Raw genomic sequence first — 23,903 nt, forward strand, 5'->3', positions numbered from 1 at the left:
AACGTTCATTCAGAACAGAAAGAAGAAACAAGAAGCATGAGTGGACTGGCAAGAAGTATTCAAAGTGATGAAAAGCAAGGACCTAAACCTAGATTACTCTGTCCAGCAAAGCTATCATTTAGGATGGAAGGGCAGATAAAGTGCTTCCCAGACAAGGTAAAGCTAAAGGAGTTCATCATCACCAAGCCATTATTATATGAAATGCTAAAGGGACTTATTTAAGAAAAAGATTATCAAAGCTATGAACATTAAAATGGCAACAAACTCACAACTATCAACAACTGAATCTAAAATAGAAAAAGAAAAAAAACAAACTAATCAAACAACTAGAACAGAAACAGAATCATAGATATGGAGATCATTTGGAGGGTTATCAGCTGGGAGGGGGAAGGGAGAAAATGGGGGAAAAGTTGCAGGGATTAAGAAGCATAATTGGTAGGCACAAAATAGACAGGGGGCGGTTAAAAATAGTATGGGAAATGGAGAAGCCAAAGAACTTCTATGCATGGCCCATGGACATGAACTAAGGGGGTATTGATGGAGGGAAGTGGGTACTGGTCAGAGGGGAACAAAGGGGGAAAAAATGGGACAAGTGTAATAGCATAATCAATAAAATATACTTAAAACTTTTTGGAAAGTTTTCTGCCATTATTTCCTCAAATATTTTTCTGCCCTCTCTGCCAAACAGAGACTTTAATGACACATGTATTGGGTTACTTGAAGTTGTCCCACTGCTCACAGATAATCTGTTCACTTTTTCAATTTTTTTCTCCATGGTTTCATTTTGACTACTTTCTATTGCTATGTATTGAAATTCACTACTTTTCTGCAATATTCACTCTGTTCTTCGTCCCATTCAGTGTACTTTTCACCTCAGATATTATAATTTTCATCTCCAGAAATTTAAATTCAGTGTTTTTAATATTTTTTTATGTTTCTATTTATCATGTCCAATCTTGCCTCTAGCTTCTTGAACATTTGGAATACAGTTTAAATAACTGTTCTATTGTCTTTGTCTACTATTCTTTATATAGGTCATTTCTGGGTGGGTTTCAATTAATTGATTCTTCCCCCCTCATTATGAGCTGTGTTTTCCTGGTTCTTGGCAAGCCTGGCAATTTTCTGTCGGATGCTAGGCATTGTGAATTATACTTCGTTGGGTACTGTTGCTCACTTGGGCACCTTTAATTGCCAAGAGGAAGAAACACACAGCCTTGGGTAAGTTCCACATGGCTGACCACCTAGAAATGATACATTCCAACCTTGTACCACAAAGGCCCTACTGTCTGTTTAGTACTCAAGTAAGAAATCAAAGGAAATACAAAAAGAACAGAAGATAAATCTGGTTTGAATCCAGAATAACCAGGAAGGGGAGGTGGCTGTTTCTCTTTCCTGCTGAGGGATGAATAATTTATGCATTCACAGCTTTATGTGGACGGCTCCGGGCTATGTGACTCTATGTGTACATGGGCTATATGTGTAACTATGAGAAAGCACATATTTTCTCATAGTTACACATAATTTCATTTTAAAGCTATTCCATTGCATTAGTATGTGTTTAAAATATACAGAGATGAAAAGAGTCATTCCCGTTTAAGTGCTGTGAGGCAGTTATAAAAAATACGCAGTTTATAAACCTCCCTTGCTCACAAATGCTTAGGTTAGTGGGAGCAAACAAGTCATCAGGCAGTGGCATAAGTGCCCCGATGGGAGGCGCGCGGGATGCTGTGGGGTCATGTCAGAATACCTCTGACCTGGGACAGGAGGGAAGCCTTTCTGGGAAGTGACACCTAAGCTACAACTAGGATGATACATGGTGTGAGAGAATAACTCTTTTCTGATTGTGTGTCCATTATAGTAAGTTAGAAAAGTATAAAACTTGTAATTTGAAACTTATTTTGCAAAGTAGTAAGTTGGTGTAGCATGGTAACTAATGGAGAAGTTACCCTGTGATCCTTTTTACTTTGTTATTTTAAACTTATAAAGACTCAGCAGAAGAAGAACAAAAAGATCCCCACCTTATCAGTCAGGGCTCTGTTCTCAAGGTCTGAGCTTGTAAGGAGTTTTCTGGGAAGGGGAGAGGCGGAGGGGGGGAAGAGAGAGGCAGAGAGAAGGTGTAGAACCTGGAAGATGCTGGAACCGCCCTTGTTTTGAGAGGACAGGTAGAACTTCTCAAAGTGTGGGTAGGGGCCATCTGCAACAAAAAATACCTGGGAGAATCTTTAAAATGCTGATGCCCGGGCTCCACACGGGATCCGAGGCAGAATTGATGGAGGATGAGCCTGGGAACCGGTATGCAAATTGCTCCCTAGGTGTTTCTAATACACACTACAGTGGAGAGTCTTGGGCCTGGAGTTAAGCCAGATTGGGTGGGAGAGGGGATGCACCCAGGATGGTTGTTAATGCGGCCCAACACAAAATCAAAAATTTACTTAAAACCTTTTGTTTTGTTCATCATTTTTCATTAGTGTTTGTGTATTTAATGTGTGGCCCAAGAGAACTCTTCCAGTGTGGTCCGGAGACACCAAATACTGGACACCCCTGGATTAGAGGCTTGGCTGTGTGAGGTTTAAGAGGGCTGAACAGGACAGGCTGGATCTGGAACACGGGGGGAGGGAGCTGCAGGTGTCTGATTAAGGTGGGGTGAATACTTTTTTCATGTTTACAGGTTTTTTGAATTTTTCATTGTGTGAGATTTGTTCACTTGTGTTTTAGCTTATTTTTTAATTTATAAAAATATATTTCTTACTAATTTACAAATACCCCTTTACAGGAAAATTATTAGTTTTTTGTATATTGCACATGTAGCCGTATTTTTCCTTTAATGTTTGTAACATTTACTGAGAGCTTACAACTCGCCAGAAGCTATGTTAAGAGCTTTGGGTATGTATGTCAAAACTGTCCCTACCTGTGAGGCAGACACCATTATTATCATTATCACAGTATTATTCCCTTTTAACAGATAGATCACTGAGGCTTAGAGAGGTTAGCATCCTGCTCGAGGTCACAGAGCCAGTGAGTGAAGGAATTGGAACTCAGAGCAAACGGGGAGCGTCTGCCTTGGTGTTGGGTGTTACCTGTCTTTTACTTTTGTTTTTAAGTCTTTTCGTGTTTATATGTGAAAGTTTTTATTTTTATGTCACTAAATCTATAAAGCTTTCCTTTAGGTTCTTCTTTTGCTTTCTTGCTTAGAGTGTTGTTTCCTACCTCAAGATCTCAACGTTCAATAGTCACCTATAGAGTATTTTCTCATAGTTACACGTAATTCCACTTGAAAGCTATTCCGTTGTATTAGTATGTGTTTAAAATATACAGAGATAAAAAGAGTCGTTCCCTTTTAAGAAACCATTGGCCAGAATAAGTTATAAAATTGCTAGACTCGAAAATAGGCAATTTGAGACAAAACAACTTCTTAAAAATAAAGCACAGACAAGGATTTGAGATTAGTAACTTGATATTTAGCTGTGACATTTTGTTTTTTGTGACCGGGGGAGGACCGTCTCAAGATTAGATGCAATATGAGTAGATAACACACCACGCTGTCTCCATGTTTGCGTCTGTGCTGGAGGAAGAAAGACCCCCACACGAGAGATGGTGGGAGGCTGTGTCCTGAGCCTCCTCAACAGTGGCCCAGTGCTTTTGGTTCCTGAGCTGGGTTAGCCAGTGGGTGCCACAGGAGTCCTTGCTGCCAGTGACTCTCAACTAAGCAGGGATCAGGAGAGAGGGCAAAGGGTAGAATGGCCTCTTGAGCTGCAGATAGGACAAAGCTGAGAACCTGGGCTGGCTGGCACTTGAGGAGCTCCCAGTGGGAGAAGGGAAAGGTTTAGGGAGGGGGTTATAGTGACCAAGGCTAGCTTATACTTATTGGGTTAGGGCACTTATCAATCTGTATTTGGTTATTTCCATAAATCCTACTCTGTGTTAATTTTCAATTCAGTTAATAAACAGAGCTAGTAATTAGGCCTGAGTTAGATACCTTTATCAAATAGTATGCATTGATTTTTCAAAAAGCAGAACCAGCTGATTTACATTGAAATCATGAAACGTGTTTGTATAACACCAGTATTAACATACAAAGTTGTTTTCATTTAGCCCTGGCCAGGCAGCTCAGGTGGTCAGAGTGTCATCTCCGTATGTCAAGGTTGCGGGTTCGATCCCCAGTCAGGGCACATATAAGAACTCCTTCATTTACTCCTCACAGTTATTCCCTGCGGTGAGGATTGCCATGGGTGTTGTCAAGGGGCTGAGGAACTCGTGCAGGGTCCTGTGTGGTCAACTTGCAACACCAGTCACCTGCCACCCCTGTATGACTGGGGCAGAGCCTGAAGAAAGCCCGAAGCATACCTGTGGGAGGACATGGTCCTTCAGGGACCTCTGTCCTGCATTTCCGGATGTCCCCAGTGTTCATAAATGTCAGAGTGGGCTGTTCCCCAAGGCCCTGATCCCAGTAGTAAGTCATTTTGCTGGAGACATTGGGTGAGGGTGTTTGCTAGAACTGACCCCTGCATCTGGGCTTGTTGAGGAGTCCCGAGCCCAGCCTGGCTGCCTCAGCTTCTGTGACTTCCCAACCTTTGTTTGCAAGAGGCCAGGGCTGGTGGGTAGCCTCCAAACCAATGCTCCTTAACTACTTGTTCAGCACTGTCTCGGTGACCCCAGGCAATGACTGGGGCAGGGTGAGAAGCAGAGCTCTGGAAGGCCACACCCGGGCTCTGGCAATCCAGTTCAGTCACATGGACCCTACTCAGCAGACCAAATTGCCTTAGGCTAAATAGTCTGACCCTGCTCCTTTGGAGGTCAAGTTGGCCCCCAGCACCATCCTGACCCATTTAACAAAGCAAGAGGAGCTGGTGAGTGCCATGTTTCCCCCGCGGCACTGCATCTTCAGTGAGATTTGAGTCTCCTTTCCCTGTCTCTGCCTGGCTGACCCCGCCCTGACCAATCCTGGGTGCAGAACTCACGCAGGCGCCTTCCTTAAGAGAGCCCGGAAGGTCAGTGTGCTTGCCCCACAGGTCAGGGGCACACCCCTGGTTTCCGGTTTTGTGGTAATGTGGATGTGAGGCAGGAGGAGGAAAGCCGGGGCTCAGGGGCCCTAACAGGAGAACCCTAGTATCTCCAAACTCCTAATTTCTACAGATTAAGTGGAGTGTCTGCCAAAGGAAAATTATCCTAAGCAAACAGGCACAAAGAGAAACAAGTAACTGGCCATATGGTGGATAGGCAGGTCCCGTAATCAGTGTTACTGCCAGTCAGAAAGAAACGTCACTGATGGAGGCGCACATTTCCCACCCGGCAGAGTGAGAAATTAGCAATGAAGTTTATATTGAGTATCTACTACATGCTTGATGTCATTCTAATGAGGGGAAAGGGAATGAGTAAGTGAAAGGGGCAAACAGAGAAAGGATGAAACAGCCTCTTCCAATAAAAGCCTATCTGGTTAGAAGCCAGAGTAATACCAAAAAGTGTGTGCCAACCACCAGCCACATAGCGATGCCACTGGGCTCACGAGGAGGCAGTCGGTGGGGATCAAGGTCTTTGGGGAAGGCCAGGCAGGACTCAGCTGGGCTCTGAGGCTCCCAAGCAGGATGGACCAACACGAGCGTTGGGCCCCAGGCCGACCGATGATGTGGGATGGCCAGGGCTTGCTCACTGGAGCTGACAAATGACTGGACCTTTGGATGATCTTCCCGTGGGGCTGCAAGATGGGGATGAAGCCCCAGAATTTCACGGCAAACCCCTCTTCCTGTTGGGGTTTTTGGATTGTTGGCACCATGTCTTGCTTGGCCCCAGAGTGAATTCCTGCCTTTCCCAGGGATGAGGTGACCCCAGCTTCAGACCCACTGAGGGACGCCTCCAACACCTGTAGTCTAACTGTCAGGTACAGACAGCTGGGCCACCACATTCATAGCCACATCTCGGCAGTACAAGGCATCTAGGTCAACGACAGGCTGATTATCAGCAACCTGGAGCTGTTTCTAAAGAATAATTTGCATGTACGTAATAATAGCAATTTACATAATCAAGGAGAGTGATTAAGCGTATGTAACTGTCTAAAAAAAAATGGAATTTAAGTTACCAAATACGTAGGTCAGATCTAAAAGATGACTTAGAATTTAAACAGTGTTCCAGCTAGCAGAGGGAGCCTGAACTTGGGGGACTTTGGAGGAGCGATGTCAGGACACATTGCCTTAGCACTGTGCAAATCAGAGCAAGCTGGCGACATCGGGCAGGTCCACTCTCTTACTTTTTCAAGAACTGGTATTGAGGATAGAATGTGAGAGGAAGGGAGTTCAAGAGGGCAGCCAGCCAGCTACCAGGAGGTTTTGTGTTTGATGAACAGCGGCAGCTCGCCGCATTTAGCTCTATTCATTCTGATGAGAACTCAATACTTACAATTAAACCTTTCACTTTTGGCACAGAAAAGATTTCTCAAAACTGATGCATTTGCAACTAGTAAAAATCTAATACTCTGTTCATATTCAAACTAAACTAAAGCAAAAATTCGCGTTTCAAATTGAATCCAGATGACTCCTTTTGCAAAGGCTAGGCAGTATGGAAAAGTAGAGGTGGGGAGAGTAATACTTAGCTCTGGAATGCTGGGAATGAGCCCAGGCCAGCTACTCCACTTGCTTTCTCTGGACCTCAGCTTTCTCATCCCTGTTCCCCAGACTCTAGGTCTCTGGGTGTTCCTCCCCATCTCCTCCCCTCCATGCCCAGTGGGAGCAGTTTGAAATCATCTGCCTAGTCTAACCTTCTCATTTCATAGGTAAGTAACTAAGGCCAAACCCCTGCCAGCTCACTCAGAGATGCTCTATTTTTTATTTGTTTTATATTTATCAGCTGAGAGTATGCGAAGGCCGTCTTACCAGATTAGTATATACAGACCTGCATCATTTCTCTTTCTTCTGTTTAACAAGTATGGAGTGCGGGAGCCGCAAACCACGGAGCTGCTTAAGTGTTTGTGATATTCCAAAAAAAGCACCCGGTGGACTAGCAGATGTGGACCTGCTGTTGATTACTCACTGTACAGGGGACTGCACCGTCTGAGGCTGTTAGAAGGAGTCCCAGATAAAGGGTCCAGTTTACACAAAGCTACGTGTGGCCTGGAGCCACATTACCACAGTGTGTATGTGCAGAAGGAAAAGGTCAAGAAGTAGTCACAGGACAAGAAGCCGATCCCAGAAGGAGATAAGGAGAGAGTTACAATCCATTCCCAAAACAATACACATTCCTTCTGGCCAGGGGCCCCCTGGCCAGCCCTCGTCACGGGTGGTGGGAGAGCCATGTCAGCACTGACCCCACAAAGTGCCTGTTGATGAACATGCACGTTGTTTACATGCTTTTACCATCAGAATGTTCCCAAGAGCATTCTTGTCCAGACATCTTTATATACTCCTCCTCCAAGGGAGATTCCTAAGTCATAGCATTTTCTTTGTAATAGATAGGGCGAAATTATGCCCTGTGTCTTTTTAGTTGGATTTAAAGTCTGCTCCTGTCGCCTGATGCTAGGCTGGCAGGAAGTGCATTTTTCTCCTGGGGCCCCTTTCTTGCCCCAGGAGTGAGTCCCATGGGTTCTACTGATTCAGTGAGACTAGTTCCGTGTTCACAGAGGAATCGGGACAGCCTGCTCAGGCCACCGGCAGGTCTCGATTGGGCTGTCTTTTTTCCCATCACCACCATTTGTTGTCAACGCCGACAACAAGGCCCCATGCAGTGTGGTGTGTCCTTGTCCACAGCTGCATCGATCTTTTCATTGGGGAGATGACCCTGACACGCCACAGGGTTACTTCTGGGGAGGGGATTCCAGCTCCTCAGTGACATGTTGACCACGGGTGCACTAAGCCTGAGCTCTCAGGGGTACTGTGCTTTATGCGACACTCAGGGTGACCATTGTTGTCCTCACAGAATGTGTCCTCCAAGCTAGTGTAGCTGGGTGAGAAGGCCTTCCCACCAGTGCCAGGGATCTTTCCTGTGCCTCACCCACCCTCTTCCCGACTTGTTGGATTCTTACATCACGAAGCCAAGTTAACAATTGGCTGTCACCTTCTCTCAAGGCAAACTCTGCTTGGGAGACAATTGATGTGCTTTCTGACTTGAACCCTATCTCCCCCGTGAAGTTCTAGGCCTAGAATCGGGCATTGTTCTCTGCACAGGGATACAGACAAAAGAGACAGCAGGCTCTGCTCTCACAATGCTCCCATTCTTTGGGGAGCAGGGGCAAGCCATAAATAAATGTACACACAAGCAAGGCAATATTAGATAATGACAAGTGTCACAGAGACAAAAGCCAGGCGAGGTGGTGGGGAGTAGCTGCTGGGACTACTTTCAGTTGGGAATTCAGAGAAAACCTCCTAAGGAGCTTCCATCTGAGCTTAGGCCTCAGTGAATATGTGGGCACAGGCCCTGTCCAGGTAGCTCAATTGGTTAGAGTGTCGTCCCCAATACACCAAGGTTGTAGGTTGGATCTCCGGTCAGGGCACAAGAAACAACCAATGAATGCATCAATAAGTAGAACAACAAATTGATGCTTCTCTCTCTCAAATCAATAAATAAAATGTTTTTAAAAATCAAAGATGTGGGCACAGCATACTAGGTACAGCAAAGATCCTCCCATGACAATGGCCAATGTAACTGGAGCAGAGTGGGTGGGCTGGCCTCCAGGCAGGGCCCCATGACAAATGGATCATGCCAACAGTCCCCAGAAAAATGAGCTCTAAAGCCTCTTCCAGCATCCACCATTCTCTAATCCTGAATTAAGATTTAAGAAGTCAGAGTGGCATAAGATAGTAGAGTAAATGGAAGCCACACTAACCTCCTCTCAGGGCCAATCTGGAATTACAACTAAACTGTGGAGAAATCACCTGGAACAAACAACTGAACAATAGTGAGAAAGAAGACTTATAACTTTGGACAGACAGAAGAATCAGCTTCAGCACAACCTGACTGGTATGGAGTGTGGTGGAGACTCGAGAAGGCTGGCTGAGCGCCCGCAGGCAGCAAGCAGTGCCAGAGGGATAATTAAGCAACCAGTTGGATCCCCCTGAGAAGTGTGGGGTCTAAACCCTAAGCTGGGATCCCCAGCCTAGAGCACTAGAACCCAAAAAGTACACAGATAAAAATCAGCAGTGAAAAGCAGCAGGGTTGCTCTCTACCAGAGATGGTCGACTGGAGATGCAAAGAGCCATTTAAAGGGCCAATGCACAAATTTTCATTTACAGCCACTTACCCTCAGCTCCAGCAAAGGTGGGGCAGAGTGGGCTGGAAACATCTGAGGAGAGACTGGGACAGAGGCTTTGGGGAGCAGCCTCTGGGATCCTGGTGCTCAGTCATCCCCCACGTGACAGCACCCATCCTGCTCAGGCAGACCATGCCCCTCCGAGCAATCAAGCAGCAGCAGCCTGAGGGAAAACAATGACCCCAACCACAGGAGGGATTCTGCCCTGCCCTACCATGCTTAAGCCTAACTGCTGAGTGCAGAGCAACTAGATTAACTGAAGGAGTCAGCCATAGATAGTAGATCCCTGGGCATCTCGCACTGGCTGCCTAAGGTCAGACAGGGTCAACATCTGATATCACCAGAGGCAGATCCACAAAAAAAAAACAGTGGTAAATACTAGAGGCTACTGAGACCAAATCTACTTTGGTCTTCTCCATGATTTGTGATATTTTCTTTCCTGCATAGCTTTTTAACACTCATTTCTTGTCCAGAAAGTTTATACATATTGTCACTAGATTTTATACTATATTCTCTCCTTTCTTATAATAGTCTTAATTTTTTTATACCCTTATTAATAATGTTCATTTGCTGTTGATACTGAGAGTGTGGGGCGGGGGAGATATTTTTGCAGATGTAGGTTAGTTCCCTGGGCTTTGTTCTGGCAGCACCTGCACAACAACACACAAGACGTGGTGAGTGGAGTGACCCTCAGTCAACTAGCTGGAGGGAAGGACCCACCAAAAAGCAACCCAACAACAATCAAAACCCAATTACATCCAGATAGCCAACATAAAAGGCATAAAGGGCATCCCAAGAGCATCAAGTTCAAGAGATCAAGGAGACTGAACCACTGAATCTCACAGGTCTCCTACCATAGAAGTTCACACCACAAAGACAGGGAATCAAAACAGATCAATTTAAGAAACAGAAGCAAACAAGAGGAGTCTTGCAAATAATGGGAAGACAAAGAAACAACCCCCAATTGAGAGGAAAGGGGGAATCCTCAGAAAGAATGCTAAATGAAATAGAGGCAAGTAAACTATCAGATATTGAGTTCAAAACATGGTTATAAGGAAGCTAAATGAGCTCAGTGAGAATTACCAAAAACTACAAGGAAGCTATAAGGAACTTACTGCAAATTATATCAGCATGAAAAAGGATATAGAAACTATCAGTATGAGCTGAGAGGAAATGAAGATTACAATTTCTGAATTAAAAACACAGTAGAAGGAATCAAAAGTAGGCTAGATGAAGCAGAGGATTGAATCAGAGAGAAAAATTCCCAGAAAGAGAAAGAAAAGGAAAAAAAAACACTCAGAAAGAATGAAGAGGTGTAAGGGAACAGCAGGATAACATGAAAATAACAATATCTGTATTATAGGGATACCAGAAGGAGAAGAAGAGCAAGGGATAGAAAACCTGTTTGAAAAAGTAATGATAGAAAAGTTCCCTAATTTGATGAGAGAAAAAAATCACACAAAAGCAGGAAGCACAGAGGATCACAATGAAGAGGAACCCAAAGAGGCCCACTCCAAGACACATCATAATTAAAATGGCAAAATTCAAAGACAAAGAGATAATCTTAAAGGCAGCAAGGGAGAAACAGGAAGTAACATACAAGGGAGCCCAAATAAGGCTAGCAGCTGACTTCTCAATGGAAACACTCCAAGCCAGAAGGGAATGGCAAGAAATATTCCAAGTAATTAAAAGCAAATGCCTGCAACCAAGACTATTCTACCCAGCAAGGCTCTCAATTAAAAAGGAAGGTGAAATAAAGAGTTTCCCAGACAAAAGAAGGCTCAAAGAATACACCTCCACCAAACCAGCACTATAAGAGATGCTAAAAGGACTGCTTTAAGAAGAGGAAGAAAAAGAGTAAAAGAGAGAAGAACTCAGGTACAAAGGAGGTAAAATGAATAAGTACCTATCATTAACAGCCTTAAATGTAAATGGATTAAATGCTCCAATCAAAAGACATAGGGTAGCTGAATGGATATGAAGGCATGACCCACACATGCTGCCTACAAGAGGCCCACATCAGAACAAAAGACCTAGACAGACTGAAAATGAAGGGTTGGTAAAAAATATTCCAAGCCAATGGACAAGGGATAACAAGCTGGGGTAGCAATACTTATATCAGACCAAATAGACTTAAAAACAAAGGCCATAAAAAGAGACACGAAAAGACACTTCATAATACTCAAGGGAAGAATCCATCAAGAAGACATAAACAGTATAAACATACATGCACACAACATAGGAGCACCCAAATATAGGAGGAAAATCTTAGAGGACTTCAAGAAAGATATAGACAGCAACACATTTATACTAGGGGATTTTAATGCCCCAATGTCAAAAATGGATGAATCTTCCAAACAAAATATCAACAAGGATATTGTGGCATTGAATAATGCCCTAGATCAAAATAGACTTAATTGATATAAAAAGAACCTTTCATCCCAAAGAAGCAAAATACACATTCTTTTCAAGTGCACATGGAATATTTTCAAACATAGACCACATAATAGGACACAAAACAAGCCTCAACAAATTCAAGAAAATTGATATCATATCAAGCATTTTCTCAGACCACAAGGTCCTGAAACTAGAAACCCACCTCAAGGAAAAAACTCAAAAACACTCAAATTCGTAGAGATTGAATAACATGGTATTAAATAATGAATGGGTTAATAATGAGATCAAGGAAGAAATCAAATAGTTTCTGGAAACAAATGAAAATGAGCACACAACAGTCCAAAACTTGTGGGACACAGTGAAGGGAGTCCTGAGAGGGAAGTTCATAGCAATACAGGCCTACTTAAAAAAGATAGAAACATTTCAAATGAACAACCTAATCCTACATCTACAAGAACTGGAGGAACAACAACAAACAAAGCCCAGATCGGGTAGAAGGAAGGAAATATCCAAGATCAGAGCAGAATTAAATGACATAGAGACTAAAAGAACAATCCAAAGGATCAATAAATCCAGGAGCTGATTCTTTGAAAAGATAAACAAAATCAACAAGCCTTTAAGCAAACTCATCAAGAAAAAAAGAAAGAGGACCAAAGTAAACAAAATCAGAAATGAAACAAAGGAGATTATAACTGATACCACAGAAATACAAAGAATTGTAGGAAATTAGTATGAACATTATAAAAAGAAATTTGAAAACCTGGGTGAAATGGACAAATTTTTAGAAAAATATAATCCTCCAAAACTGAATGAAGAAGAAGCAGAAAGCCTGAACAGACTGATAACAGCTGGTAAAATCAAAGCAGTAACAAAAAAACACCTGGCATACAAAGCCCTGGACTAGATGGTTTCACAGGAGAATTTTACAAAACATATAAGGAAGAGCTAACCTCTATCCTTCTTAGACTATTCCAAAAAATCCAAGAAGAGGAAAGACTCCCAAACCCTTTTTATGAAGTCAGAATCATCTTAATCCCAAAACCAGATAAAGACACAACAAAGAAAGAAAACTACAGGCCAATATCGCTAATGAACATAGACACTAAAATCCTCAACAAAATATTGGCAAACCTCATCCAGCAATACATTATAAAGATCACACACCATGATCAAGTGGGATTCCTCCCAGGGATGCAAGGATGGTACAATATTCGCAGAACAGTAAACATAATACGTCACATGAACAAAAGGAAAGACACAAATCACATGATCATATCAATAGATGCGGAAAAAGCATTTGATAAGGTACAGCACCCATTTATGATAAAAATACTCAGCAAAGTGGGAATAGAGCGAGCAAACCTCAACATAATAAAGGCCATATATGAGAAACCTACAGTCAACATCATACTCAATGGGCAGAAACTAAAATCTTTTCCACTAAGATCAGGAACAAGACAAGGGTGTCTGCTTTCACCACTTCTATTCAACATAGTATTGGAAGTCCTAGCCACAACGATCAGACAAGAAAAATACATAAAAGGCATGCAAGTTGGAAAGGAGGATGCAAAACTGTCATTGTTTGCAGATGACATGATAGTGTACATGGAAAATCCTATAGACTCCACCAAAAAACTACTCGACCTAATAAATGAATTTGGCAAAACAGCAGGATACAAAGTCAATACTCAGAAATCAAAGGCATTCTTGTACACCAACAATGAAACATCAGAAACAGAAATCAGGAAAAAATCCTATTTGATATAGCAACAAGAAAAATAAAGTACCTAGGAATAAACCTAACCAAGGAGGTAAAAGACCTGTACTCAGAAAACTACACAACACCGAAGAAAGAAGTTAAGGAAGACACAAACAAATGGAAGCATGTACCATGCTCATGGATTGGAAGAATTAACATCATCAAAATGGCCATACTACCCAAAGCGATTTATAGATTCAATGAAATCCCTATTAAAGTACCTATGACATATTTCACAGATATAGAACAAACATTTCAGAAATTTATATGGAAACATAAACGACCCTGAATAGCTGCAGCAATTTTGAGAAAGAAGAACAAAGCCGGAGGGATCACGATACCTGATATCAAACGGTATTACAAGGCCACTGTAATCAAAACAGCCTGGTACTGGCATAAAAACAGGCACATAGACCAATGGAACAGAACAGAGAGCCCAGAAATAAACCCAAGTCTCTACAGTCAATTAATATTTGACAAAGGAGACAGAAGCATAAAATGGAATAAAAATAGTTTCTTCAACAAATGGTGTTGGGAGATCTGGACAACTACATGCAAAAGAATGAAACTCGACCACCAACTTACACTATTCACAAAAATAAACTCAAGATGGATAAAAGTCTTAAATATAAGTCATGACACCATAAAAGTCCTAGAGGACAATATAGGCACAAAAATCTCAGATATTCCACACAGCAATATTTTCACCAATATGTCCCCTAGAGCAAGGGACATAAAGAAAAGATAAACAAATGGGTAATCAAATTTAAAAGCTTCTGCATAGATAAAGAAAACATCAACAAAATGAAAAGGGAACTAACTGTATGGGAAAATGTATTTTCCAGTGATACCTTGGACAGGGGTCTGATCTTCAAAATGTATAAAGAACTCACATGACTCCACTCCAGGAGGACACACAATCCAATTTAAAAATGGGCAAAGGACTAGAACAAACACTTCTCTAAGGAGAACATACAAAGGGCCCAGAGACATATGAAAGGGTGCTCAGCATCACTAGCCATCAGAGAGGTGCAAATTAAAACCACCATGAGATACCACTGTACACCAGTGAAAATGGCCATCATAACCAAATCAACAAACAAGAGCTGGCGGAGTTGTGGAGAAAAGGGAACCCTAGTTCACTGTCAGTGGGAATGCAAACTGGTGCAGTCACTGTGGAAAACAGTAGGGAATTTCCTCAGAAAAGTAAAAATGGAACTGCCTTTTGACCTGGCAGTTCCACTGCTGGGATTATACCCTAAGAATCGTGAAACACCAATTCAAAAGAACCTGTGCACCCCAATGTTCATAGCAGCACAATTTACAACAGTCAAGTGTTGGAAGCAACCTAAGTGCCCATCAGTAAATGAATGGATCAAAAAACTGTGGTACATTTACACAATGGAATACTACGCAGCAAAAAGAAAGAAGGAAATCCTACCCTTTGGGACAGCATGGATGGAACTGGAGAGCATTATGCTAAGTGAAATAAGCCAGGCAGTGAAAGACAAATACCATATGATCTCACCTATAAGTGGAACCTAACCAACAAAACAAACAAACAAGCAAAAAAATAGCCAGAGACATTGAAATAAACTGACATCCCAGGCTGATGTGGCTTAGTGGATTGAGCGCCTGCCTGTGAACCAAAGGGTCACTAGTTCAAATCCTAGTCAGTGCACATGCCTGGGTTGTGGGCCAGGTCCCCAGTGAGGACCACGTGAGAGGCAACCACACATTGATGTTTCTCTCCCTCTCTTTCTCTCTCCCTTACCCTCTGTCTAAAAATAACTAAATAACTTTTTTTAAAAAAAGAAAACCAAAGAAAAACTTTAAAAAGAAAGAATAAACTGACAGTAACCATAGGAGAGGGGGGAGGGGATAGCAAGGGATAAAGGGGAAAGGTCATCAGAAACATGTATAAAGGATATATGGACAAAGCCAAAGTGGGGTGGGATTGAGGGTGGGAGGTGGGGATGGGTGGGGGAGGGTAGTGGTTAGGGGAGGAAATGAAGACAACTGTACTTGAACAACAATAAAAAGAAATAAATATAAAGAAAAAAAGACTTAGGAAGCCCTCTGAACCAAATGTGACTCCCTAATTTGACAACTAGATTTCATGACTTTCAATTTTGGATTTTATTATTTTCATCCAAATTCTTAATCATTATTATCAGGAAAGCAAATGTTTCTGACTTCCTTGTGGCCGCACCTCTTCATACCCTGTTTCACCGTAATACAGTCTTGCTGGGCCCACTCTTGTTAAAAGAATATTCCCGAGTGATACTCCCGAGTGAAGAATAACACGATTTCTTGGTAAACATCTAATTGACATTTAGCACAGAAATGAAGCCAAAAGGTCAGGACATGAAATCTTCTTCATCTTTTTTTTTTTTTAATGGATCCTGGGCCTACCTCAGACCACTATGAGTATAAAAGAGACTGATTTTTCCTATTGCTGTTTCTGTTGTTTCAAGCTCCTCCTCCTGCTGTGATTCCCCAAAGCAGCAAATGAAGCATTGTAAAATCTTTAATGGGCCTTTCAATGGGCAATTATACATCTTTTAGACAATAAATTTTGTCCATGGTGCAGCTGATTACATTCATTTGTGAAAATGACTAAAAACAATGAATTGGAATTTGTTCTGTCTGGTTCCATTCAGACAATCATCGGAGCCATAATAAATAGGGAAGCTGGCCTGGAACCAGGAAACCTGGACTGGAGCCCAGCTCTTCGATGAGCCGGGCGGTGTGACCCTGTATAAGTGATGCCACATCTCTAAGCCTCTACGTTCTTATCTGTATAAAAAAGAGAGTAATGGGGCCCAACATCCTTCAGCTCAGAGGGTTGTTGGGGTCGGGAGGGAGGGGTGTGTTTGGGGGAGGGGCACCTGCTGTTCCCAGGCATGTTTCCAGTCCTTAAGGTGGGTGTGGCATATACGTGTTTGTTTTTCTTATTCATCTCTAAACTGTTCATACACATTTTATGTATTTGTGATGTGTATGATATATTTCACAATCAATTGCTAACGCCGGCAGTGAACACCTGACAGACTTGACAAAAAGTGAATGCAGCCGAGTTTTCCTCGGGGGCCCCTAGCAGACAGAATAAACTGAGGCAGGAGACAAAACAATTTCTCCCATCAACTCAAAACATGTTCTTTTAAAAAAGAGTGTGATTGAAAGAGTGAAAATTTTGGATAAAACAAAAGGGCATATCATTCTTGGTACAGCCCCCTCCCACCTGGCCCTCCATTCCTCCTCACTTGAGGCTTTTTATATTTCTCTCCAGAAATAGTCTGGAAAGCCAAAGAAGGAGAGAATCATGAAAGCGGCAGGAGAGAAAGAAGCACGTGGAAGCGTCTGTGTGTGCACCACTTTTTCGTGTAAATGCAAGCATGTCACATATGCTGCTCCGTACTTGGCATTTTTTCACTTAGAGAGCTTTCATGATCAGCCTTGTGGATTTAAATTCTGTTTTTCTTCACGACGTTTTTTTGTGGGGCTGTGCTACACCTTGTTTAACCAGACCTCCCTGATTAATATTTAGGGTTTTTCACTTTCTTCTCTCACCCACATTCCTGCAGCAACCATCTTTGTGCTTATACCTTCTCACGTGTGTGTCTGTGTGTGTGTGTGTATACATATACGAGTGCACCTGTGGAGTAAATCCCAGAGCCCAATGGATGGATCAAAAGGTAGATCCATTTAGATTTCAGTAGCTGTTGCCTAAATCCCTCCCAAGAGAGTGTCCCTTTACACTTCCTTTGGTAGGACACAAGAGTGCTGCTTCCCTGACATGCCTGTGATGTGTGGTCTGTTAGTCTTTTCACTTCGAACCTAAGAGGTGAAAATAGTATGTCATCATTTGGGCTTATTTCTTTAAGTGAAGACGAGGCACTCTTCTCTTTCTTTGAACTTATCGTTTGGGTCCACTGCCCATTTTTCTTTTGGTTTCTTGTTCCTTTACATATTGCCTCCTAACCGCTCTTTATATACAAACCCTTTGCAATTATTTTTCTAGGTGTGTGTTTCTCCTTTGTTATTGCTAGTAGAATTTTCCTCTTGCAGAAACTTTTAATTATTAGGTAGTCAAGTGTATCACTTCTCCCTTTCTCTATATATAGTATGGGGGTTGTTTCGTTCCCAGAAAAGTCTTTCCTAGTCTAATGCCATTATAAATATTTTTCCCAAGTCTTCCTCTGGTATTTTTACTAGTTTCTTCTTTAGTTTTAAGTTTTTGATCAATATCATTTAATTAACTTATTTAGTGTAAGGAGAGAAGTAGGGACTCAGCTTTTTATGTTCTCCCAGGATGCCACTCCATTTCTTAACTAATATGTTTTCTCCCCACGATTTTGAAATGCCACATTTTGAGGGTCTAAAATTTGCTGTATCTAGAGATTTAAAATTCATGGATGGTAAATTGATAAATTAACTAAGTCCTTCTTAGTACATTCAAGGAACCGTCAAAGCAGCAGCATAAATAGAGTGTGCAAACCAGGCGCTGGGCCCTGGTCCGAGTCGGGAAGTCCGTGCTCAGTCAGCAGGCACAGCCTGCTGCACGGTAGGCCTGCGAGCCTGACTTACGGCCAGGGCGCCGTTGCGCAGAGAGGGTCAGTACGTTGTCCAAGGTCACGCTGCTCTGAATGGTGGTCGTGATTTGAACACAGGCAGTTTGGCTTTAGCATCCACGCTTCTGTGCACGTACTCTGCTGCCTCCATGAACTGGAAACCGCTTTGTGTGTGCTTCCTGCTCTAGGACCTTCACTTACAACAGATTCATTTACTCTTCACAACAATCCTCAGAAACAAGCACAACTACTCTCCATTTTACAGATGAGCAAACTGAGGCCGAGGGTAACTAGAGAACAGACAAAAAGGGAGGGGGAAGCAGGGTGAGGTGAGTCCAGAGGAAGAGGAATATTGCTCTGTCTTTAGAGCAGCAAGGAAATACAGACGCATTTGAATCGGGACTGGCCCCATCAGATTTGGTTTTCGTGAAGCTCACTGGGAGCAGCATGGAGGATGGGTGGGGACAGGGGCTGCACAGTGGGTGTGGGCGAACCAGATATCAGGCTAATACCACGCTGCCATGAGCCCCCCCGCCACAGGTGGCCATCAGCAGTGGGTAGGCAGCATCCCCATGGCATGAGGGTGACTTCCTTGGGGGGGGCCAGGGACAGAGCTCAAGACAGGTGCTCATATTATTCACATTTTCAGAGAAAACCAAAGTGTCAAGAGGTTAAATACCTTGCCCCTACCCACCCAGCTAGTAAGTGCTTGCTCCCAACCACTAAACCTATTGAACCTCTTTAGTTAGGCTCACAGGTGAGACCTTTGGATGCAGGGGAGCCAGCTCAGTACAGCCTTGAAAATTGAATCTGGCAGTTCCTTCACCATCCTCTGTCTTCTCAGAATGTGATAGAAATGAAGGAGATTCTGCTGACATTGTTGATAGATGAGCTTCTGACATCACACATCTTCAAATCTTTTAAAGGTTTCTTTTCTGTCTTTGGTTAACTTTTCCTTCGACTACTGCATATTCTCCCCAAGTTACCTTGTGAACTGTTATAATGGCTTTCTTCTTGCCCGAATAAAGGGCAAGCGCAGGGCCCTCGCCCCGCTGTGCTGCTTCTGATCCCCGCCTCTCTCCCTGCAGATCCGAGTGATGGTGGACCTGTGCAACAGCACCAAGGGGATCTGCCTCACAGGTAGGCTGGCTGGCCGCTGACCGCGCTGCTCACAAGGCGCACGGGTGTCCTCGCCAAAGGGCCGGGGCTGAACAAGGCCCAGTGACACTTTAGGTTATAAAAATATGTGTTGTTTTGCTTTTACCAAATGTTTTTCACGGGATGAAAATCAATTGTAACATAATTATGAAAAATACTATTTTCAGTATTGCCATAGAAATATAACTGCGGAAAATAATGGGCAATTAGAAACGTGTGGCACCTTGAACTGGTACCGTAGAGGTTTCTCCAATTCAGTGTTTCAAAAGGAAAAGAGAGAAAGGAAAAGGACCTTGCTAAGTATAGCGTCCTCTTACCAGAAGTAACTATTCCCCTACATCATACGTATGCGATGCGCAGAGCATGAATGGGAAGCTCTAGAAGCAAATTGCTAATCAGTCAGGAAAACACCGTTTATGAAGCATGGTCTGTGTGGTGCCTACTGTGTGCTAGGGGGGACTGGCAGTTGGTCACACGCGGACCCCCTCTACTCAGTGATCCAAGGATAAATAGACAGTAGAGAGGGAATCAGCCTCCAGGTAGGGCCAGCGTCCTTCCGCTCAGGGAATGGCTAATGGGTGGGGAATGCTCCTGAATGGCAGGGGAGAGGGGAGTGGTTTTAGTATGCTTGTCTACACCTGGGTCTGACAGAGTCCTGAATCTCACCTGAGGGGAGGGGCGCCTGCCTCCTGACTTCAGAAGCTGGGAGCAAGGAATGCATGTGTACCCCCCACCCCACCATGGGCCTTCATTCCAGACATTGCAGCTGCTTCCAGACGTTGCCTTTACTCCCTCTCCGAAGAGAGTATAGCACTCTGAGGAAAAATAAAAACACTGTTTTTACATTAAAAGTCTACGACGGGGCCCTGACCTGTGGCCCAGTCGGATGGAACACTGTCCGGGTCGGGATTCATACCTGTGTTGCAGGTTGGATCCCCAGTTGGGGTGCATACAGGAGGCAACCGACAGATGTTTCTCTCTCACATTAATGTTTCTTCCTCTCTCTCTCTGTTTTTTTTTTCTCTCTCTCTCTCCCTCTCTCCCCTTTTCTCTCTCTCTGAAAAGTCAGTAGAAATCTCCTCAGGTGAGGACTAAAAAAAAAGTCTATTATGGAATACATACTCTCATGGACTTAACAGTGTAACCAAAGACTATGTTACCTCTGAAGCTTTGTTGGGCCGTCTCAGCCTCTGGCCCCAGGCTCTGGGGAGGTCCAATTCACACTCTACTGGCCCCCAGGGCTGCACTGCTGGAGGCTGAAAACCCTGCCTGCTGTCTGATGAGCAGTAAGAAGCTTCCCCCCTTCGGCAGTATTCTCCCCAGTGCCTCACGTTACCTGTGTGCGATAGGCGCTCAGTGCAAGTTTGCCGAGGGACTAAATCTGGGGTTTATGTACGTGGTTAATGGGGGTGCGGGTGGGGAGCTGGTGAGAAAGACACGTCCCCGAGGAACCCTGAGTCCAAGTCTGACTCCCATTCGCTTAGTTTGGCCTCGGAGAGAAAAGCTGGGATCCTGGGAAATGCTAATTGAATTACTCCGTCACATTTCAGCCCTCACAGAAAATGAAGTATCTTCAGAACAGGTTGGTCCTTTATTCTGAAACTCTTGTGGCTTAAGCACCTTTCTTCCATCTCTTGAAGTCCCTTTTTAGAGTTCCCTCGTGTGGCGGTAATGAGCGCTAGAGAATCGCTCAGTAGGTGCAACTACAGACACAAAAGCCTATTGAGAGGCACAGGAAAAGCCTCTTCCTTTCTGATTCTCACAGGGGCAGAAGGAGAGTGATACTGTGCAGTGAATGCCTGATGGGCCCATTGAGACCACTCAGGGGAGACTGACGGCGGGCGGGGACGCATCCGTGCTGGAGGTTATTCTTCGGCACCTCAAAATGCTTTTCAAAAGCCAGCACCTTCTCCTTTCTTACATACCAGCTCGAAATTGGGCCTCCTTTCACACAGAAAGCCCTTCCATTAAAACTTCAGTGTGAAAAGTACAAGTTACAAAGTGAGATGGGGCCTTGGGGCGTGCCAGGCTGCCTGGTGGGGGTGGGAAAGTGACAGGACTGAACTGGCAACTTCAGGGCAGGGGGCGGGCAGAGAGCCTTGGTCCAGGGCCCCAGCGAGGAACGGGCAGGAAGCGTCTGCAGGGCAGACCCCGGGCTGGGGCCTGAGAACAAGATCTGGCTTTACACTGGGTTCATTTTTTGAAAAACCAGGCGCTTGTGACATGAGACTGGTCCAGCTGTGACCATGGGACCGAATTCCTGTCCCTTTTCCTGGACTCAGCGGTGGTTGCTACAGGGACAAGGACAGATACCATGAAGTTTTGTGCAGCCCTTGACATCTCAGGTGAAGATGAGGGCAATTCACTGGCTACGTTACTCAGTGGAGTTTGCTAGTGCGGAGTTTGTCAAACAACATAGGCTCTTCCGGATGCTTCTGACCCCTGAGCCCAGATTTCCTCAGAGCGCCCAGAGCAGGTGTCTCGAAGAAGGCAGGTTTGTGGGGTGCCCTTCACTTCCGGTGGCCTCCCCATGTGGACTTGCTGGAAGCCTCTGAGCCACGGCCCTGCTGAACTGCTTGTCAGGGTGGTGCTCATTCTCCTTGCAGCCAAGTGACTCCAACCCAGCCACTTGTCACTACTCCTTATCCTGTGTCCGGGCAGACATCAATGACAGAGCACAGTCGCTGCTGAGCACAGCTCACGGCATCTTTTCTGGCTCTCCAGGAAGCTGTACTAATTGACTGGAACTGGCACTTGAAATAAAACCTATTTGCCATCTCCACTCTGATTTTTTAAGGTTGTCGTGCCCATAGATCAACATTGAAATGCACCAAATAAATGGGATTGGATCAAAGCTGCAGTTTATTTTTTTAATTTTTATTGAATTTATTGGGGTGACATTGGTGAGGAAAACTATGTAGATTTCACATGTACAACTCTGTCACACAAAGCTGCTGGTTAATGGGAGCATGTGAGGAAAGACACCTTTCCAAGTCAGGTAGGTGCCTTAGGACTGGCCCAACAGCTGGTGGCGGGGTGGCTCTAGAGGGTGTACCAGCACTCAGAGGGTGGGGACTGAGACCTCAAAGCTGTAGCCAGCGCAACTTTTGGTACATTGATGGACAGGTCATTCTCGGCTAGTGCAGCTGATTATGTTTCACTCAACGGGCCTCCCTGAACAAACTAGCTGGTTGTTAGTTTCAGCTCCTAGTGTGAGAGCTTGGGCCCTCTCAGGCCATCCCTTCAGGAGAACCACGCATGTAAGGCTCCCAGAGGCAAGGGGCGACCACACCTCCTTCGGCCAGGCCTCCCATCTGGCCCTGCAGGTGTGGCTGGCAGGAATCCTGAGCCCCCGGGAGTCCTTGCTGGGGTGAGATGTGGGAGGATCAGGACTGCGGACTTCGGCTCTCGGATGTGCTCCGGGCCTGGCAGTATCAGGTTTGTGAAGTTGCACGTTCCACCAGCTCTTCCTGGAGCAGCAGAACCACACCTCACTTTCTACAATGTTGCTATTAGAGGAATTTCTGACTTCTTTTCAGCAAGCCTTTATCAGCAAGCCTTGGGGAAGCAGGTAGCACTGTCCTCTGTGGTCGTTGCTGTGCTAGGCAGGTGCCCTGGGCCATGCAACACCTGCTCCGACACCGTCCCAGGTAAAAGAGGAGGCTACAAAGGGCAATTAGAGATAAGCGCCTCTGAATCATAATCATGAGGTTTGGTATGGCTGTGGTGGGAGGAGCCACGTGGGCCGGTTTTCCAGGGGCTGGTAGCTTTAGCCACTGACCAGTGCCTGCCCTTGAAGATAGGAATTGAGCCTTATACGTCTTTACCTTTCATTCCCCCTAACTGTTGTGCCTGTAAGATTCTTCTCTTTTCTAGAAGCAGGACCCCCCTAGAGCTTATTTAGGGGGGAAAAACGGGTGTGAGGTTACAAATTATTATAAGGATAGAGGGGTGTATTTGTCAAGGTAGGTTAGCCCATGTTCTAATAACAATCAAACCATAAAATCTCAGTGGCCTAAGCCAAAAAGGCTTATTTCTCACCCCACAAAGTCCAGCAAGGTTTTTTGTGCTGCTGCCATTTTGTGGCTACATCATTTCGAACCAGGCACCAGGGCTTCCCCCAAGGCAGAAAGAAAAGACCAAAGGTGCCTTAAAAGGCCAGGCCTGGAAGTATCTCCCCATGGCTCCCACTGGCCAAACGCCCAGCATTCACATTGCCCCAACCTCACCTGAAGGAAGCCTGGGAAATACAGTCTCTGTGGGTCCAGGAAGAAGACAGTGAAACTGAGTCTGGTGACACAGAGCTTCCTTCTTCACAAGGTGACCTGCAGAGAGATTTGGGAGGAGGGGACGGCAGCCAGGCCCCAGGAGGGTGGGACGCGCCCAGGGACCCACATGGCTCCTCTCTCAGTCTGTCTGAGTCTCTTCTCCTTGCTTCTCTCCACTTCACTCTCTTCTCTCCGAAGACTGGTCTTTTCTCTTTTTCCTGTGCAAAGCCATTCACATTCCTGTAGTTTATGGGCTAGGCATGTGATGGGTCAATTTTACATTTTAAGGAGAAAAAAATCTAAGGGTCTCAGCTCCTATTGCGGATCCAGCCAATTCTAGTGGACTCTGCCCAGGAGGGTGGGGTGGGGTGGGGTGGGGTGGGGTGGTCAGAGCCTGCTGTGGCCCTCGCAGGGCCCAGTGCACAGCAAAAATGCAGGGGCCCTTGTTCCGAAAGCAAGAAAAAGGCTTTCCTCCTTTCTTCCACGGTCTCCGTTGCAACCTGCTATGGTAGGGC

The 23,903-nt window shown here is 44.5% G+C and overlaps 1 protein-coding gene across 2 annotated transcripts in view; it reads left to right on the top strand.

The window, feature by feature from the left end:
- GLDN (gliomedin) overlaps window positions 1–23,903 on the top strand; it is a 64,131-nt gene that overhangs the window by 14,388 nt on the left and 25,840 nt on the right. For both annotated transcript variants that reach the window (XM_024568236.4, XM_053929008.1), the window contains exon 2: window positions 19,051–19,102. In XM_024568236.4, coding sequence (XP_024424004.2) covers window positions 19,051–19,102 — 52 coding nt within the window. The remainder of the gene's footprint in view (window positions 1–19,050; window positions 19,103–23,903) is intronic.

This window comes from Desmodus rotundus, chromosome 7, assembly GCF_022682495.2.
Source record: "Desmodus rotundus isolate HL8 chromosome 7, HLdesRot8A.1, whole genome shotgun sequence".
Lineage (NCBI taxonomy): Eukaryota > Metazoa > Chordata > Mammalia > Chiroptera > Phyllostomidae > Desmodus > Desmodus rotundus.